Source organism: Paroedura picta, chromosome 6, assembly GCF_049243985.1.
Source record: "Paroedura picta isolate Pp20150507F chromosome 6, Ppicta_v3.0, whole genome shotgun sequence".
NCBI lineage: Eukaryota > Metazoa > Chordata > Lepidosauria > Squamata > Gekkonidae > Paroedura > Paroedura picta.
Window position 1 is genome coordinate 61,895,565 of NC_135374.1, and position 21,193 is coordinate 61,916,757.

At 42.8% G+C, this 21,193-nt stretch overlaps 1 protein-coding gene across 9 annotated transcripts in view; it reads right to left on the bottom strand.

Moving 5' to 3' along the window:
- DSCAM (DS cell adhesion molecule) overlaps window positions 1-21,193 on the bottom strand; it is a 603,397-nt gene that overhangs the window by 154,222 nt on the left and 427,982 nt on the right. For all 9 annotated transcript variants that reach the window (XM_077342744.1, XM_077342751.1, XM_077342750.1 and 6 more), the window contains 2 exons: window positions 16,812-16,931; window positions 14,846-15,019 (listed from right to left, as the gene is read on the bottom strand). In XM_077342744.1, the coding sequence (XP_077198859.1) occupies window positions 14,846-15,019; window positions 16,812-16,931 (294 nt within the window). The remainder of the gene's footprint in view (window positions 1-14,845; window positions 15,020-16,811; window positions 16,932-21,193) is intronic.

Below are 21,193 nucleotides of genomic sequence, written 5' to 3' on the forward strand. Positions count from 1 at the left end.
AGCGCATTGGACTACCTGAAAAGCTGCCTAAATTGCACCCTAATGCGCACTTCTCTTAATAAATGCACAGAGCAACAGAAGGAGCTCTGGCCATCTGTGCGAACCAGCTCCTGCTTCACTCCATTTGTACAGTACCGATTGAATACTAACAGCTTACTAAGATTAAGCAGGTGTTACACGGCTGGAGCTAAGCATCACATCATTGGGAAACCTACTCCTGTAGGAAAGCTGCTTTCTCAACAAATGTTCTCTGTTTAAAAAAATGTAGACTAAACCCTCAGGTTTCTTATCTTTACTTCCACAAAATGGATGGCACAGATTTTGAAGAGGTGATTGATTGCAAGGATCAGCAGCATGACCCTAGTTAAAGAAATGAAACTGTCTTGTGTATTTATCTTTGCTTGCTTTATTTGCATTAGAAGTGAGAACTTATGTGCTTTATATTCCTGCTACAGACATTTCTGTTTGTGCTTCAAAACTACGGGGAGGGAGAGGCTGGTGTAGTTGTTACCCTTTGTTCCAAAATCAATTTATATTCAGGCTTAAAAATAAGAGAGAACAAGCTAGTTTCCTCTGTGTGTGTGTGTCTATCATATATCTATCATTTGTACACCAAAGCATGCCTCCCATATTTGTGTGATAGTAGATCTAGCAATTATCCTACCAAGATATGGCATCCGTTTCAACCAATTGCCATAGGCTCAGCACTACGTGAGGGGCAGGGAGGGGGTATAAGAATCAACAGTAGAAAAGGATATTCTGGTTTTTCTACCCGCTACCTTGAACATACTTCACGTTTAATTTCACCCTCTTGCCATGGGCACTGTGTTGTTATGACAGCTGATCTGCCACTGAATAGTTGTAAAAGAAAATCAACAAAGGATCGCTTCAGTGACTTTCAATGCAATTTATTGAAGCTTGTATCTTGCGGCTGCTGCCGCCTGTCGGGGTAATGACACATGATGGGTGATTAAAGTGCAAGTCCTTAAATCAAAGCTGTGCTGATGGTCTGAAGAGGCAGCAAACAGCACTCTGAGCTTGTTCATCTCTCATGGTGGGAGGACCTCATTAGGACAAAAAAGGGCCTGTAATACTAACAAGAGCAAATGCTTGTGTCTAGGGAAACTTTTTCATGTTTGCAAGGTTTAGCATAAATTTTCCTGTAGCTCTACTCAGACTGTGCATTAAAAAAAAGCACAGATTTGTTCTTATGCAGCAGCATGCAACTGAGAATTACAGTTGAGATTCCAGGTAATTCTTTATGCATCCATTCATTTTTATACAGTTCAGGCTACTAGCTTCTATTGGCCTGAAAATACACTTGTCTTTCAGAGAAAGATCTGATTATGTTAAGTGGCATGCATAAACACACAGAGAGAGTAATGTACATATGGTCCAGGACAGTGTGCTTGCTGTAACTAAGGCATGGAAAGGGAAGGCAGGGTGGGCAGGAACAATACCTGCAATTGTACATTTTGGTATGAGAGAGAGAGAGAGAGAGAGAGAGAGAGAGAGAGAGAGAGATGGGGCTGAAAAAAAAAAACCTGAGAGAACTGTTACTGGCCCAAGGTTACCAAGCTGACTTCTTGTTTGTGAAGCCAGCTTGGTGCAGTAGTTAGGAGTGCAGACTTCTAATCTGGTGAACCAGGTTTGATTCCTCACTGCTCCTCTACATGCAGCCAGCTGGGTGACCTTGGGCTTGCCACAGCACTGATCAAATCATATCCCCCCCCAAAAAATTTAATCCCTAAGTAGAATAGCCCATGCCATGGAGAGTGATTGCATAGGTTATAGTAATGACATGGTGGATGGTGAAAAAAACAATGATGCTCAGCTGTAAGCATCCAGACAAAGAGAAAAGAAAAAAAGAGATAAAAGGAATAAAAACAAAGGGGAGGGAAAAAGGAAGGGGGGGGGTCTCTAGATCTTCCAGCCCAACACTCAATGCCTGGTGGAAGAATTGGGTCTTGCACAAGGAGCTATCTCACCAGGTGATTGTTGTGGGGAGAAGAAGGGAAGATGATTATAAGCCACTTTGAGATTCCTTAAAGTAGGTGGGATATTTAAACTGACTCTTCTTCACATTATGGGTTTGGAACAACTTTCTTCCTTCTTTCCCCTTCCCCCTGATACGGCATGAGGAAAAGATCTGCCAGACAAAATTCAGAAGCTTGCACACAGTTCTGTGGCTTGTCCAGCCAGATAATAACAATCACAAAGTGGAGCGAGAGGAGGTGGAAAACATGTCTGAAATATCACCTACTTGTGCATTATAAAAATGGAGACCCCTTTTCCTCAAGAGATGGTGTGATTACCACTTGTTTTATGCTAATTGTTATCAAAACAAAACTGAGTGCTTGCAATCGAAAGCTCACACCTTGCATAAACCTTTGTTGGTCTTAAAGGTGCTACTGGACTCTGATTTTGATGTGCTACTTCAGACCAACATGGCTACCTGCTTGAATCTATTATCAAAACAGACTATATTAAAATGAGCAAAGCCAACAAAGGCACTGGCATCCTTTTATGTGAACTGCCAAAGAAGGTGTACTTCAGTACTCCTAATGGCAGCCCATTCTAGATCATTAGAAGAAGCATGCAAAATTGCCCTGAAGTGGACCAATACTGATTAAACTACCTTATAAGCTGCTGGGAAGAGTAGTGCTGGAGTAGGGGCACAGACCATTAGAGTTAGTTTTTCTACAAGGAAATATATTTTGCGTATATAATATAAACCTTATTTGACAATGTCAGATTTCTTTAACTGGTAGCAAGTTGGGTACATCTGTTGCTACAGGATGGCAAAATGAGAGGTGCTGATCTTTGCATGCATCTTTTCTCGACTATTAAATTACTTTCCAGACTCTTGTGACCTAAATTATACTTTTTAAGCCACATTACTTTCTCAGTTGCTTTATCACACTACACTTTGCCCTGAAAGCCTTTAATTATTAAGGAATGCAAAGGAGGGGGTTGTCTCTCTCTAAGTGAGTAAGAAAATATCTGTCCGTCATTTTGTATTTTGGAGAACTCTATTTCTTCCTAACCTTGTCACCCAGAAAGCATTGCCTGTAGCACATTTCCTCCCTCCTCTCTTCCAGAACACAAGGAGAGCTGTTAGAGAGTGACCTTGCAGAACTGGGCAAACACATTATGTGGGATCAATTAATGGCTAGCAGAGTGAGTCACACTGGAAGGGAGCTGGAGGCTTCCTGCATCCCATGGTATAGCTAGCCCAAATACATATATGAGGCAGCAAAGAAAAAAGAACAGGGGAAAACAGAAAATACTACAGTGAAACAACAACAACAAAAACGACAATCAATGAGAAAATAAAGGCACAAATTTGAATATAGTTTTGAGAAGACACCACATGCTTATTGATTACTAGCAGTAAAGTCCATTGCATGCTGTGATGCAACAGGCACTAGCTCATGGTTTGATGTGAGTTTTGTGCTTCACTTTTAAGCTGGCAAACCTAAGAGGAGGTCTCCCTGTGCACCACAGGCCTGACCCAAATCAGGTTCAGGCACACCTAGGAAATGCGGAATTCCAGAACATGAAAAAGCTTCTTTTAGTGCAGTTTGTGATCCCAAATTACAGTAAATCGAATGTCATTTTCATTGTGGCCAGCTCCTACATAATGTCTGACTAAAAGTGCCAGTATAATGCTTGGGTGACTAGCAATGGCATTCTATACAATGTAGCCTCAAGTTGTCTGTTACTGATTTTGGAGCAATGCTCACAAATACAAGCCCTTATGGCATGCACGCTGGTGCCAATATAACAGGTATACAATATATAGTTCTCTTGTTGGTACAATTGCTGAAATGATCAAATTGTATATTAAATTTAACTCAGCAACTTCAACTCAACAATTTATAATCCACCAGGACTTGTTTGTTGAAAATTTGTTGAAAATTGTGTCAGAAATTTGCACTCTCCGGCTAGGATGTTCTGTCATTAAACCGTTTATTGAGCCTGCACAGGTAAACAAATGAGTTTACCTACTTTGAAGGGTGGTCAGGGTTGTTGTGCAGAAGAAATATCTAAGGCCTCCCACACAGGAGATGAAACCCTTACTGCACAGGGCTTCACGGGGCTGTTATGCAGATAAAATAGGAGACAAAAGAACCCCTACAGCAACATCACTCACAGACTCCCCTACACTGCTCTCAGAAACACATCCGTTGCCTCCGTCAGTGGCTATTAGAACTTCCTTCACAACCGGCCTGAAGGGAAGGGGGGAGATGCGGAATGATGAGCAAGAGCAGGGAAGAGGAAGAGCAGGAGAGCAGGGAAGCGGAGGGGATGGATGTTATCCAGGTTTGTTATCATAATGCCAGAGGGGCTTTCATTAAATTCAAAGACAATACCTGACTACCAGAGAGGTCCCTGCTCTTACCTGATAAGAGAAGTTCTGCTACCACATATGAAACTGCATGCATTCACCAGACACAGGCTGTGTAGAACTGCCAGCTAAGGCAAAGACAGACTTATTACCAAAAGACACTGCATTAATTCCTGGTCAGCTACCTTGGTTAACCAGTGTTCATCTTGATCTATTTTTTCATTTCTTAGTCTCTTTTTTAACCTTATGCATTATAACGATCTCTTTAACATCAATCAGAATAAAAGACTTATAATAGTACCCAATAGTGTGAATTTTACTTACAGGCAGGCATATTTTCGGCCGAAATAACACGGATCGCTACCCATTTGTGATGGTCCATGTGGGAACGAATGACATGTCCCTGAATACCATCGCTCCTATTAAAAAAGACTATCAAGATCTGGGGAGGAAGCTCAAGCAAATGGGGGCATAAGTGGTATTCTCTTCAATCTTGCCTATCAAGGGAAGAGGAATGCGTCGGGAGAGGAAGATAATGGAGGTGAATCACTGGCTGCGTAGTTGGTGCCGGCAGGAGAGATTTGGTTTCTGGGACCATGGGATAGGCTTTCTTGAGGGAGGCCTACTAGCACCTGATGGACTGCACTTATCGAAACTGGGGAAGAATGTGTTTGGCAGGAACCTGGGGAGATTCATCAGGAGAGCTTTAAACTAAAGCCACAAGGGGAAGGAGACGATAAACATAGGGAGTGTATGGAAGGAAAACGATCGGGGGCAGCCCAACTGGCAAGGCCAGCTCATAGGGAACCAAAAGTAAAAGGATTCAGATGTCTTTATACTAACGCCCGAAGCATGGGCAATGAAAAGGAAGAGCTGGAACTTCTCATGCTGATGGAAAGGTATGATCTAGTAGGCATCAGAGAAACTTGGTGGAATGATTCTCATGACTGGAATGTAATGGTGGATGGATATGAACTGTTCAGAAAAAACAGAATAGATCGAAGAGGTGGAGGAGTGGCACTGTATGTGAGGAAAGGGCTTACCTGTCAGGAAATTCTAGTGAAGGAGAGCATATCTACAGTGGAAAGCATCTGGGTGAAAATAAGCGAGGGGAAAACAAACAGTGTGGTGGCTGGTATCTGCTACCGACCGCCTGACCAACGAGAGGATGTGGATGCTGCACTTTGTGAGCAGCTTGAGAAAATATCTAAGTGTCAGGACCTTGTCATCATGGGTGACTTCAATTTCCCAGATGTGTGCTGGGAAACAAACTCTGCAAAGCGTCCTCAGTCATGCAAGTTTCTGACCTGCCTGGCTGACAATTTCATTTATCAAATGGTAGATGAACCCACAAGAGGTTCAGCCATACTGGACTTAATACTGACCAACAGGCAAGAGTTGGTGGATGAGGTGAAGGAGGTGGGGACCCTAGAGGGGAGTGACCATGTCCTCATAGAATTCCTTTTGAGACGGGGAGCCAAGGAAGCTTGTAGCCAGACGCGGATGTTAGATTTTCATAGGGCAAACTTTAATAAACTCAGAGACATGATGAGCGTCATACCATGGATGAGAATGCTGGAAGGGAAGGAAGCATGTGAAGGGTGGGCGCTAATCAAACAAGAGCTATTGCATGCTCAATCAATGACTATCCCAGAAAGACGAAAACACTGCAGGAGCTCTAAGAAGCCTATTTGGATGAACAGAGAACTTCAAGAGGAACTAAGAAAGAAAAGGAAAATGTTCAGGAAATGGAGGGAAGGACAGAGCTCTAAAGAAGAGTACCTACAGGTTACTAGGCACTGTAGATCAATCATTAGAAAGGCTAAAGCTGAGAGTGAGCTAAGATTGGCCAGGGAAGCGCATTGTAACAAGAAAAGATTTTTCAGATATGTGAGGAGCAAATGTAAAGTAAACGAGGCAATAGGCCCACTGTTGGGTGTGGATGGACAAACTCTAACTGAGGATGCAGAGAAAGCAGAAAGGCTTAGTGCCTATTTTACATCTGTTTTTTCCCACAGGTCAAAGTGTTTAGGCCCATCTGGAGATGGCCGTAGCCAAAGGATAGTGTCTGGGTGGCAGGTTAACATGGATAGAGAGGTTGTCGAGAGGCATTTAGCTGCACTGGATGAGTTCAAATCCCCTGGTCTGGATGAAATGCACCCGTGAGTACTCAAAGAACTTTCCAGAGAACTTGCACAGCCCTTGTCCATCATCTTCGGAACCTCTTTAAGGACTGGAGATGTCCCAGAGGACTGGAAGAGAGCAAACGTTATTCCGATCTTCAAAAAAGGGAGGAAGGATGACCCGGGAAACTACAGACCAGTAAGTCTGACCTCTGTTGTGGGGAAGATAATGGAGCAGATATTAAAGGGAGTGATATGCAAACATCTGAAGGACAATTTGGTGATCCAAGGAAGTCAGCATGGATTTGTCTCCAACAGGTCCTGCCAGACCAACCTGGTTTCCTTTTTTGACCAAGTAACAGGTTTGCTGGATTGGGGAAATTCGGTTGATGTCATTTACTTGGATTTTAGTAAAGCTTTTGACAAGGAACCTCTTTAAGGACTGGAGATGTCCCGGAGGACTGGAAAAGAGCAAACGTTATTCCAATCTTCAAAAAAGGGAGGAAGGATGACCCGGGAAACTACAGACCAGTGAGTCTGACCTCTGTTGTGGGGAAGATAATGGAGCAGATATTAAAGGGAGCGATCTGCAAACATCTGGAGGACAATTTGGTGATCCAAGAAAGTCAGCATGGATTTGTCTCCAACAGGTCCTGCCAGACCAACCTAGTTTCCTTTTTTGACCAAGTAACAGGTTTGCTGGATCGGGGAAATTTGGTTGATGTCATTTACTTGGATTTTAGTAAAGCTTTTGACAAGGTTCCCCATGATGTTCTGATGGATAAGTTGAAGGACTGCAATCTGGATTTTCAGATCGTTAGGTGGATAGGGAATTGGTTAGAGAACCGCACTCAAAGAGTTGTTGTCAATGGTGTTTCATCAGACTGGAGAGAGGTGAGTAGCGGGGTACCTCAGGGTTCGGTGCTCGGCCCGGTACTTTTTAACATATTTATTAATGATCTAGATGAGGGGGTGGAGGGACTACTCATCAAGTTTGCAGATGACACCAAATTGGGAGGACTGGCAAATACTCCGGAAGATAGAGACAGAGTTCAACGAGATCTGAACACAATGGAAAAATGGGCAAATGAGAACAAGATGCAATTTAATAAAGATAAGTGTAAAGTTCTGCATCTGGGTCAGAAAAATGAAAAGCATGCCTACTGGATGGGGGATACGCTTCTAGGTAGCACTGTGTGTGAACGAGACCTTGGGGTACTTGTGGATTGTAAACTAAACATGAGCAGGCAGTGTGATGCAGCGGTAAAAAAGGCAAATGCCATTTTGGGCTGTATCAACAGAGGCATCACATCAAAATCACAAGATGTCATAGTCCCATTGTATACGGCACTGGTCAGACCACACCTGGAGTACTGTGTGCAGTTCTGGAGGCCTCACTTCAAGAAGGACATCGATAAAATTGAAAGGGTACAGAGGAGAGCGACAAAGATGATCTGGGGCCAAGGGACCAAGCCCTATGAAGATAGGTTGAGGGACTTGGGAATGTTCAGCCTGGAGAAAAGGAGGTTGAGAGGGGACATGATAGCCCTCTTTAAGTATTTGAAAGGTTGTCACTTGGAGGAGGGCAGGATGCTGTTTCTGCTGGCTGCAGAGGAGAGGACACGCAGTAATGGGTTTAAACTTCAAGTACAACGATATAGGCTAGATATCAGGAAAAAGTTTTTCTCAGTCAGAGTCGTTCAGCAGTGGAATAGGCTGCCTAAGGAGGTGGTGAGTGCCCCCTCACTGGAAGTCTTCAAGCAAAGGTTGGATACACACTTTTCTTGGATGCTTTAGGATGCTTTGGGCTGATCCTGCGTTGAGCAGGGGGTTGGACTAGATGGCCTGTATGGCCCCTTCCAACTCTATGATTCTATGATTCTATGATTCTAAGGTTCCCCATGATGTTCTGATGGATAAGTTGAAGGACTGCAATCTGGATTTTCAGATAGTTAAGTGGATAGGGAATTGGTTAGAGAACCGCACTCAAAGAGTTGTTGTCAATGGTGTTTCATCAGACTGGAGAGAGGTGAGTAGCGGGGTACCTCAGGGCTCAGTGCTCGGCCCGGTACTTTTTAACATATTTATTAATGATCTAGCTGAGGGGGTGGAGGGACTACTCATCAAGTTTGCAGATGACACCAAATTGGGAGGACTGGCAAATACTCCGGAAGCTAGAGACAGAGTTCAACGAGATCTGAACACAATGGAAAAAGGGGCAAATGAGAACAAGATGCAATTTAATAAAGATAAGTGTAAAGTTCTGCATCTGGGTCAGAAAAATGAAAAGCATGCCTACTGGATGGGGGATACACTTGTAGGTAACACTGTGTATGAATGAGACCTTGGGGTACTTGTGGATTGTAAACTAAACATGAGCAGGCAGTGTGATGCAGCGGTAAAAAAGGCAAATGCCATTTTGGGCTGTATCAACAGGGGCATCACATCAAAATCACAAGATGTCATAGTCCCATTGTATACGGCACTGGTCAGACCACACCTGGAGTACTGTGTGCAGTTCTGGAGGCCTCACTTCAAGAAGGACGTAGATAAAATTGAAAGGGTACAGAGGAGAGTGACGAAGATGATCTGGGGCCAAGGGTCCAAGCCCTATGAAGATTGGTTGAGGGACTTGGGAATGTTCAGCCTGGGGAAAAGGAGGTTGAGAGGGGACATGATAGCCCTCTTTAAGTATTTGAAAGGTTGTCACTTGGAGGAGGGCAGGATGCTGTTTCCGTTGGCTGCAGAGGAAAGGACACGCAGTAATGGGTTTAAACTTCAAGTACAACGATATAGGCTAGATATCAGGAAAAAAATTTTCACAGTCAGAGTAGTTCAGCAGTGGAATAGGCTGCCTAAGGAGGTGGTGAGCTCCCCCTCACTGGCAGTCTTCAAGCAAAGGTTGGATACACACTTTTTTTGGATGCTTTAGGATGCTTAGGGCTGATCTTGCGTTGAGCAATGGGTTGGACTAGATGGCCTGTATGGCCCCTTCCAACTCTATGATTCTATGATTCTCTGATTCTCTGATTCTATGACACCATGCTCTGGCATTAATGTGGCCACAGCCTTTTACTAACAATCCCAACCCCCTCAGAGGGTTAGCCCCCAGCATGAGACCTGTACCCAGTCACTTCAGCTGTCTGGCTGCAACAAACTTGGGGTTCTTAGGCGCCCTGGGACCCACTCTTCTCCCAGCCAGGAAAGCGAGCCTCTTGCCTTCGGAGTCCCCTCTGTGGGAAGCGACTTACCTGGGCACCAGTGGACGCTCACCTGTTTTTGGCGGTCCCAGTCACCTGGCCATGAGCCACTGGCCTCCTAGCTGAGTAGGCCGCACTCGTTATAGGCCAATCTCATATGGAGACCCGCATGTTCCAGGCAGTCCGTGTGCCAGCCCAATGTCCCATGCATGCCGCCACAGCCACACACGCTCTCTGATGCCCACCCTCTGCCGCATGTCTTCCAGCCAGCCCTTTGTGTTGTCAACAGGTTACCCGGAGTCGCACGTTGTGGGGCAGTATAACATGGGAAAGAACCCATATTTGAAAAGTTACCAGGATGCCCTTGAAAGCATATGCTGAACTTTCATATTCTGGCACCAGGCTGTTTTTGTGCCAGGATGATTTTAGATCTCAGGAGTGGCCTCTTTATGTGGCCCTTATACCTGCCTTTTCAAGTAAGATTGATGGGCCTTTTCTGTCATGGCCCCTTATATCTCCTCATCAATTAGAAACTATTCTTGGGCTTGAGTGTTTTCTCAGGTATTTTTTCTTACTTCACCATTGCAGTACACATATGCACACTGTGGGTATTCAGTATGGGTATATTGCTGTAATATTCAGCATGAGTATACTATTTCACATTCCCTTGGATGGGCTATTAAGATCAGTAGTCAGATCTGATTCTCCCACAGAGTATCAAGCGATCAAAATCTGCTCAGAGTCCCTGGCCCCAGTGAGGTAAAAACTGTCCCCAGCCTGGTGGAAGACTCTCCCCAGTGAGATCAGGGCCATTCAGTACTGGAGGGCCTGTAAGACAGAGCTGTTCTGCCAGACCTATAGTTGAGGCCAGGAATAACATGAAAATGATGGCCTCCCTGCGCAACAATCCACCCAACTACATACAGTCTAACATCTGCCAACCCCTCAGAAGACCTGAATTTTAGAATAGGCAGTTTGAGAATAATTTAAATAATTTTAACAAGTTTTAAAACTTAAGTAATTTAATAATTAATTATGTAATTTGTTGTATATGTATCTTATTTGTATTGTTTTTTTTATGTTACCCACCATGAATCAAAAAGGGTGGTACAGAAGAATAAATTTGTTTTTTATTACTATTATTATTATTATTATTATTATTATTATTATTATTATTATTATTATTATTTATACAGTTGTTTAGTGCCACAGGAATTATTTTGGAATGCACCAACATAACCACAAAAGGTTAACTGCAATACAGATGCCTTCATACAGTATGTGATATTTTTATGACTGTAACCTGCCACGAAAGTTTCTGATAGCGGCAGGACACAAATCCAATTAATGAATTAATTATGGCTGAAATGTGTCTGGTCTGATTTCATATGTGTATTGTTTTCAAATCAGTGCCACTAACAATATATTGCATTGCTTGTATTGTGTACTGCACAGTGTGACGTGTATGGCCTAAAGGCCTATTCTGTTTTTAATGAACTATTTAAGTACATTGTGTCATTAAAAATACATTTTTAATGTAACCTGCAGAACTCTATGATCAGTCAATCAGTGGAAGGCTACTAAAATCTGCCATGTTGGTTCTGGGTCGAAGTTTTCTAAATATGTTAGCTACTCATATTATACTATCTCCTTTGCAACTAATTTTTCTCCAATAGATACAAGGATAAAATGTGAAATATACATAACCACGTGACCTATATAAAGATCCTCAGTATTGAACCAAAAGATTGTAGAAATAATTTTTAAAAATAATATGAAATTCTGCCTATCAATTACATCAATACCACCTCATCAGGATCAATTCAGGTTAGTTGGTTTGTCATGCTGAGTTTTAATAAAACCTTGTTGGTCTTAAAAGTGACAATGGGCTCAAAATTTATTCAACCTCATCGGGGCTTCAACAGATTCCATATTACTACTTAGTGTTCCAGTCCTATTTCTGCTGGGCTACAGTATATTCAGTATCTCTATATACAGTATATATAGAGAACGTTTCATGCAAAGGTGGGTATGATAAGGGACCAAAATGGTAGGGACCTCACAGAAGCAGAAGAGATTAAACAAAGGTGGCAAAATTATACAGAAGAACTATACAAGAGCGAGCTTAACATCCCTGATGACCACAATGGGGTAGTTACTGACCTGGAGCCAGACATCCTGGAATGTGAAGTCAAATGGGCCTTAGGAAGTCTGAGCAACAATAAAGCTAGTGGTAGTGACAGCATTCCAGTTGAACTATTCAAAATCTTAAAGGACGATGCAGTAAAAGTGCTACACTCAATATGCCAGCAAATTTGGAAAACTCAACAATGGCCACAGGATTGGAAAAGGTCAGTTTACATTCCAATCCCAAAGAAGGGCAATGCCAAAGAATGTTCAAACTACCGCACCATTGCACTAATTTCTCATGCTAGCAAAGTTATGCTCAAAATCCTACAAGCTAGGCTCCAGCAATATGTGGACCGAGAACTTCCAGAAGTACAGGCAGGATTTCGAAGAGGCAGAGGAACTAGAGATCAAATTGCCAACATACGCTGGATCATGGAGAAAGCTAGGGAGTACCAGAAGAATGTCTACTTCTGCTTCATTGACTATGCTAAAGCCTTTGATTGTGTGGAGCACAACAAATTGTGGCAAGTTCTTAAAGAGATGGGAATACCAGAGCATCTTATTTGTCTCTTGAGAAATTTATATGCAGGTCAAGAAGCAACAGTGAGAACTGAACAGGGAATCACTGACTGGTTCAAAATTGAGAAAGGAGTTCGGCAAGGCTGTATACTGTCGCCTTGCCTATTTAACTTGTATGCAGAGCAGATCATGAGAAATGCGGGATTAGAGGAGTCACAAATTGGGATCAAGATTGCAGGGAGAAATATCAACAACCTCAGATATGCAGATGATACCACTCTAATGGCAGAAAGTGAAGAGGAACTAAAGAGCCTGTTGATGCGGGTGAAGGAGGAGAGTGCAAAAGTTGGCTTGAAACTCAACATCAAGAAAACAAAGATCATGGCATCCGGCCCTCTCAATTCCTGGCAAATAGAAGGGGAAGAAATGGAGATAGTGACAGATTTTATTTTCCTGGGCTCCAAGATCACTGCAGATGGGGACTGCAGCAAAGAAATTAAAAGACGCTTGCTCCTGGGGAGGAAAGCTATGGCAAATCTAGACAGCATCCTAAAAAGCAGAGACATCACCCTGCCAACAAAAGTGCGTTTAGTCAAGGCTATGGTCTTCCCAGTTGCAATGTATGGCTGCGAAAGTTGGACCATAAGGAAGGCCGAGCGTCAAAGAATTGAGGCTTTTGAACTCTGGTGCTGGAGAAGACTCTTGCGAGTCCCTTGGACTGCAAGGCGAACAAACCGGTCAGTCCTAGAGGAGATCAGCCCTGACTGCTCTTTAGAAGGCCAGATCCTGAAGATGAAACTCAAATATTTTGGCCACCTCATGAGAAGGAAGGACTCCCTGGAGAAGAGCCTAATGCTGGGAGCGATCGAGGGCAAAAGAAGAAGGGGACGACAGAGAATGAGGTGGCTGGATGGAGTCACTGAAGCAGTAGGTGCAAACTTAAATGGACTCCGGGGAATGGTAGAGGACAGGAAGGCCTGGAGGATCATTGTCCATGGGGTCGCGATGGGTCGGACACGACTTCGCACATAACAACAACAACAGTATATTCAACAGTGGATTTTCCACTCCACTTCTTTATTACAGGGATCTTGGCAGACATTTTGTTAAATTTAGTTAAACAGCAAATCTGGTTAATAGGAATCTGCTGTTTTATAAATTTTGAATGAGATTATTGGAAAACTGGTACTTAGATTAAATGATCTAAGGCAGCGGTCCGCAACCTTTTTGGGGTTGCGGACCAGTGGGGGGGAGCGATCCGGGCACTGCGTATGCGCAGGTTCCGCACATGTGGCAGGTCCACGCATGCGCGTTTGCACCTGGTGGGGCCCGGTGGGGCCACGAACGCGCACATGCAGCACTCCGCACATGCACAGACCTGCCAAGCATGCACATTTGCACTCCTGTGGGGCCGCAAGCGCGCATGCGTGGCAGGTCCATGAATGCGTGAAACTGCCGCACGTGTGCATTTGCGGCCCCACTGGGCGCAAACGCACATGTGAGGACCTGCCGTGCATGCATGTTTGCACTGCCAGTGTGTTGGCGGCCGCACTTCCCTCTCCCCCCCCCCCGCGCAGAAAGAAGCTTGCCAGGCCACAAGCTAATCGGCCGCTTTGGCAGCCGATTTGCTCGTGGCCTGGCTAGTTTCTCGGTGCGGGGGGGCGGGGAGAGGGAGCCGCAGCCCAGTGCGGAGGCCTTCACGGCCCAGCACCGGGCCACGGCCTGGTGGTTGGGGACCACTGATCTAGGGAATGTACAATTAAGGACATACAATATTAGCTATCATCATCATTATATACAGAGAGAGAGATCATATAATATCATGGCTCTCAGCATGATAAAAGAAAGGATGCTGCCATTATGGAGATGTGGAAAAATCACTTCAAAAAAAGGTAGCAAAGTTTACCAGATGTCCTCTTTTTGTTATTTGATTTTTATTATTTTTGTATCCTGCCATTCCCCAGAAGGACTCTTTTTTGTGTGTCTAATCACTTTGGGGATCTTAAAAAAAAAGAAAAGAAAATGTACTTTTGGGGGGTTGGAAAGTTAAGAATATTCCTTGTTAGTTGTAATTAGCACAGCTTAAAAAGTAGGGTTAATTAAAATAAGATTTTTCATAGTGATCACTTGTTTGAGATAGTCAGTTAGGAAATATGTCCTCTTTTTTACTTTTCAAAATATGGTAACCCTAAGGCATTATCACTATGGTAGAAAAGCCTTGTGCTATGCAATCTTAGTTTAGCTTGAGTTGAATGCCTCCTTTGAAATACAAAGGTGCCCACTATTGTCTGGGGAGGGGGTTCTAAATGATAATTACAGCAACGTTTCCTATATAGTGCAAATATACCATCTCTTTTGGTCTTTTGATCCTCTTCAATCAATTGTACCCATCTGATTGTGTTGGGGCAACAAGGATATATAACTGTGTCTCAGTTTGCAAGCAAATTTTATTTTGATACAGGAGATGACAGATACACCTTTGTGACTTATAGCTATTACTTGGATCAGAAAGAAATTCTTACTTTTAACAGTGAGGTACATGGACTTGCTGACGTCAGCCCCCACATCATTGCTGACCTTGCAGAGGTAGTATCCACTATCTTCCTCCAGTACATGCTTGATCAACAAGGAGCCATTTGTGAGAAGCTGGATCCGCCCATTCAAGGCAATTGGCTGGAACTGGGGGACTCCAGCACCTATAGTGGGGCGAGAAAAGGAAGGGAAGATGGCTGAAAAGAAGAATTTTTAAAAATGAAAGCAGCACACAGTAATCACATGTGAATATGGACAATCTTAAACTAAAGTGCTATAGAGCTTTCAGGCTTCTCAGTCATTTAAGCAAAAGAAAAATACTGCCTTATGCCAAATTATAAATTATATGAGGAAGTGACAAAAGGAAATTCTTATAGCAAACATAATCTTCATAGCATACATCTAAAAGGAACAAGGGAGACACAGCTTTGAAATCAGCTTATATTGCCACATTTGTTGTACTGAGGCCAATAAATCTTTCACAATTCAACATTTAGAAAAGTATGCCATTCATACAATACCAAATAAATGAATATGGACACTATCTATTGAAACAACTGTATCTCAGCACACCTAGAAATAGATATTCAGATGTTAACCATATTCAGGAACAATGACAAACAGCATACATGATAGATGATAGCTTGATCCTGTGTACAAAATGCTAGCCAGAATCTACTGGGTGCTTTAAGATGGTACACGTTTGAAAGTTGTATTCATCATTTGTACAAAGCAGAATTTCCCACAAAATTAACATTTCCTCTTTCACGTTAAGGAATGTTCTACCTATCAGAAAATACACATCAGTGCAGTATCTTGAGCTAAGGAAGGAGAAGCTAAGTTAGGAGACTGAAAATGGAGGCGGATAAAGGTGGGATAAAGAGACCTAAGGGGAAAGGAAGGGCAATGGGGGCTTTTGCTGCCCCACTCACCAACAGTCAATCTTTAGGTAAGGTTTTCCTATACAACATTTGGGGGCTTTACGCACCGGGATCTTTGTAGCAAATTGGTCACTGAATGAAAAATACTGTTGTCTCATGGATACTTTTGTTTGAACAATATGTCTATGACAGCCCTCAAGATAATAAATATAATAATAGCATCATCATTAGGTGTGCAATCAAGAGGAATGACAGTATACATACATACCACTGAAATTAAATTTGTATACACTTCCACCTCCCCAGTCTTCATGGAATTCATTCCACTAGACTTTAGCCAGAGTGCATTTTACATTAAACTGTAATATATAGGTTGAAATAATCCAACACCCACTATAATGTTAATACTAATATCAATTTTGCCAGGTATATCTTTCATTGTATATGTGGAAACCAGTTTAATGAATAAAAGCATGACAGAAAAAACAGAAAACACACACAGATGCATCCATATTTAAGTTCTCTACATAAACAGGATGAATGAACCAGAATGTGAGTGTAATGAACCAGATCCATGTAATTTCCTCAGTCTGTGCAACCCAGAAGGTAGTAAGGTAAGAATAAAACTTGGAAACCAAAGCCAAATTGTGTACTTTTGCTTAGGAAGAACAAGAGTAAAACAGACAGAATGGTGATAATTTGATAATCTGTTTTACATGGTCTGTTATTTAACAAATTATTCTATAAGAAGATTAAGAATATCTGCAGCTGATAGCTTCACTAGGGAGACTGAGGCTGCAAGACACAAGCTACACACCCTGGAGAAATCCTATGAAAGTGGCTCTCTGGAGTAAGCAGATTTGTAACATTCTTCAATTTCACCCCATCAGTACCTAAATTCCTTTAGTCATCACAGAGAAGCCTCTCACTTCCCTGTGAAAACTGAACCTGATAAAACACCTTCACTTTGCTTCAGGAGAAGAAAGAACTATAATTATGGAAATGCACACATTAAAAGGCTTTTCTGTCACTAAAACAAATATTTCTTATATTGTCCTTAGATGGTGAAAAATACCTTTTGAGTACTTCCAGACAATTGTGGGGACTGGATAGCCTTCTGCAGAGCAGTTGAGAATGACAGCTTTCCCATAAATCCCATCTTGATCACTTGGTTGAACCACAAATCTGGGGGGAACTGAAGGGGGAGAAAGAAAATAAATCATAGTGATTTGCACTGCCAAAAAGGAAACCTCAGTAATGAGGATGGGAACAATATTAAAAGATAAGGGAAGCCTTTGTGGTACTGGCTAGATGAACTGAGAAGATCTGAGTTCAAATTACTGCTTAGGTAGGCTCATTGAGTAAACTTAGTTCAGCTTGACCAGAATCACAGAATCACAGAGTTGGAAGGGGCCATACAAGCCATCTAGTCCAATCCCCTGCTCAACGCAGGATCAGCCCAAAGCATCCTAAAGCATCCAAGAAAAGTGTGTATCCAACCTTTGCTTGAAGACTGCCAGTGAGGGGGAGCTCACCACCTCCTTAGGCAGCCTATTCCACTGCTGAACTACTCTGACTGTGAAATTTTTTTTCCTGATATCTAGCCTATATCATTGTACTTATAGTTTAAACCCATTACTGCGTGTCCTTTCCTCTGAAGCCAACGGGAACAGCATCCTGCCCTCCTCCAAGTGACAACCTTTCAAATACTTAAAGAGGGCTATCATGTCCCCTCTCAACCACCTTTTCTCCAGGCTGAACATTCCCAAGTCCCTCAGCCTATCTTCATAGGGCTTGGTCCCTTGGCCCCAGATTATCTTCGTCGCTCTCCTCTGTACCCATTCAATTTTATCTACGTCCTTCTTGAAGTGAGGCCTCCAGAACTGCACACAGTACTCCAGGTGTGGTCTGACCAGTGCCGTATACAATGGGACTATGTCATCTTATGATTTTGATGTGATGCCCCTGTTGATACAGCCCAAAATGGCATTTGCCTTTTTTACCGCTGCATCACACTGCCTGCTCATGTTTAGTTTACAATCCACAAGTACCCCAAGGTCTCATTCACACACAGTGTTACCTAGAAGTGTATCCCCCATCCAGTAGGCATGCTTTTCATTTTTCTGACCCATATGCAGAACTTTACACTTATCTTTATTAAATTGCATCTTGTTCTCATTTTCCCATTTTCCCATTGTGTTCAGATCTCGTTGAACTCTGTCTCTATCTTCCAGAGTATTTGCCAGTCCTCCCAATTTGGTGTCATCTGCAAACTTGATGAGTAGTCCCTCCACCCCCTCATCTAGATCATTAATAAATATGTTAAAAAGTACTGGATTGAGCACCGAGCCCTGAGGTACCCCGCTACTTAACTCCCTCCAGTCTGATGAAACACCATTGACAACAACTCTTTGAGTGTGGTTCTCTAACCAATTCCCTATCCACCTAACTATCTGAAAATCCAGATTGCAGTCCTTCAATTTATCCATCAGAACATCATGGGGAACCTTGTCAAAAGCTTTACTGAAATCCAACTAAACGACATCAACCGAATTTCCACGATCCAGCAAACCTGTCACTTGGTCAAAAAAGGAAACCACTCATATAGTTGTTGGGAGGCTTAAGTGAGATAATCATAAGCATATTGGTATGCTTCCTTAAGATCTTGGGAAGACACAATTTGCAGAAATCATTAACTAAATCCATTGATTGCAAATGCAATCACAAAGAAACTGTGAAAGTTATTATACAAAACCAATGTGATCTTATGAACAGCTACACCTGGTGGGATGTACCTTATTGGAACAACAACACCTCCTTACTAGGGCAAGACTGCAAAGAATGTCCTCACATCAAATGCCTCACATCAAATAGCACCGCTGAGGTCATTGCCTCCTCACTACACATGTCTAGGAATGCGCAAATAGGCTGCATTTTTGCATACAATTCAATCATAAACTTTCTAAAGCTTTCTAAACCAGCTGACATGAATGCAAAGATTCGTTGTCCATCATATTAAGTGTAACTATCTGCATCTATCCATTCAGTTGAAACTGTTCAAGAAATTGGATAGGTGATCTTTCTCAGAAGAACAATTATAACTGAAAGAGACCTTCCGCCATGTGGCTAAAAATAATCAGGAACTCAACAGTGAAATTGTGTCAGTGCTAGTAAAAATCCATAATTAAATGAGGGAGGGCATGTCAGCTCATGGAAAGAAAACCCTGGGTTGGGCTTCTCCCTTTCTGAGGCCAAGCAGAAAGGAAGCCTTCACCATTGTCCATGAGATCAATGACAGGGAGCTGACCAATCCTCGTGGTAGGAACATATAGACAAGGGCAATTCCAGATGATCCTATACTACAGGCACATTCATGAATGCTTCTCATTCAGTGATAATAACTCTGAAATAATTAAGATGACAGGCTTAGATTTTAAATGACTGAGCTCACCAGTCTTTGAAAGTCACTGTGACAGCTAATGAACCTCAGAGTGTTATGACATAAAATTGCTGAAGTAAACAGTCACAATATCCTATGACACTGATATTCTTTTAAAAATCCATTTAAAGAACTTCTGCTTGAAATTTCAGAAATTATCTAAACTTTAGAGCGGGGGTCGTCAACCCCCGGTCCACGGCCTGGTACCGGGCTGCTGGCATGCCGATGGGCGCAAACGCGCATGCGGGGAAGCTCTGCACATGCACGTTTGTGTGGAGAGGCCATGCGTGCGTATTTGCACCCCTGGCGGATGCAAACGTGCATGTGTGGCAGCTCTGTGCATGTGTGTTTGCGTGGAGCTGCTACGCGTGTGCATTTATGCCCCCGGCGGACACAAACGTGCATGTGCGGCAGCTCTGCGCATGCACTTTTGCATGGAGCTGCCAGGCATGCACGTTTGTGCCCTCTGGTGGGGCGCAAATGTGCATGTGCTGTAGCTTCGCGCATGTGCGTTTGCACGGTGCTGCCACACGTGCACGTTTGCACCCTGCCAGCTGGAGCAAACATGCATGTGTGACAGTTCCGCACATGTGTATTCGGCACAGCACCCAGGGCGCCGGCTCTCCCCCACCCCCGGAAGCGGTCCTCAACCAGCAAAAGGTTGGGGACTGCTGCTTTAGAGAATAATAGCCTAGGAAAAAGTACTTTAAAAGCCAAGTTGTCATAACTGATCTGTTTGTTTTCTATATATCCAAGTGTCCTTGCTGAGTAATTTTCCAGGACAGAGGCCAGTGTGCAGTCTGATGTTTATTTAAACTGTTATTAATTTCAATGGAGCACTCAAAATTGTGACCTGAAAAGAAATGTGTCCTTGGATTAGCTGGCTCCATTCAAATTGATGGGGTAATTCCTGTAGGCAGAGCATATTGAAAACAGTTGTGCCCCTAAGAAATCAGTGGATCAGGGTGCTTAATTCTTTCTTGCATGTTCCATATGGACAATTCTCAAAAAAAAAAAAAAGGGGGGGAGTATATCATATTAGAAAGAAATTTTCAGTGATTCTATATTTATTCTCATCTCCAGCAGGCCACTGGAATTATTAAATTTAATCTAAATGTTTGGCTCAGAATACAGCATTTCATTTTTTTTCCATTGGGATATTTGTGCTTTGCTTTTTGGTTCCAGCAGTTTAAAAGATGAAAGAAATTTAATCATCCAAAGCAACGGCTGATGAATTAATGAATGAGATCATTAAGCTCTGCACTTTAGCTGTTATTAAATCTGGCCATCACACCTATGGGGTCAATTTAGCTGAGAAGTTTCTTGAAAAGAAATGCATCTCTGAAGAAAATTCATACAGAGGCATGCTGATTACAGTGATAAAATGGCAATATTAAATATTATGTACATTTAAAAACTAGACTTAAGTGCCGTCACAGAAATTAGCAACAAGAAAACTTCATTGGGTGTTCAGCGCCAAAATGATCATTTGTCACTTTCCAGTCACAGGCTCTGTTCTTTATTTACGAACTATTACCTAATATGTGTCAAACATGTGATTTAGAGGCCAGAACCAATCTGTCCAGGTATCTTATCTGGCCCGCAACCCACTGGTGTGCATAAAAGAAGAGAGGATGCTGCCTGGGGAGGACGGAGCTAGCATTCAGGCCCCCATGGTGAGGCTTGTGTGGCTGAAGCTGTCAAGAAATCAAAGGAAATGGCTATGGGAAAGGGATTGTATCCCTTGGGAAGAAATCTAGTCTCACATCTGATTAACTATATGTATGAAAGCTTATCCCTAGAATTAAACTTTGCTAGTCCTAAAGGTTCCCTGAGGGCCCACATTCAGCTGGTGCTTCGTCATCTGCACTAGTTACCAGTCTGTTTCCGAATCAGATTCAAGGTATTGGTATTGACCTTTAAGGCTATATGCGGCCTGGATCCCATCTACCAGCGGGACCACTTGGTTGCTTATGCCCCCCGCAGAGCACTCCACACTGCGGGTATGAATTTACTGG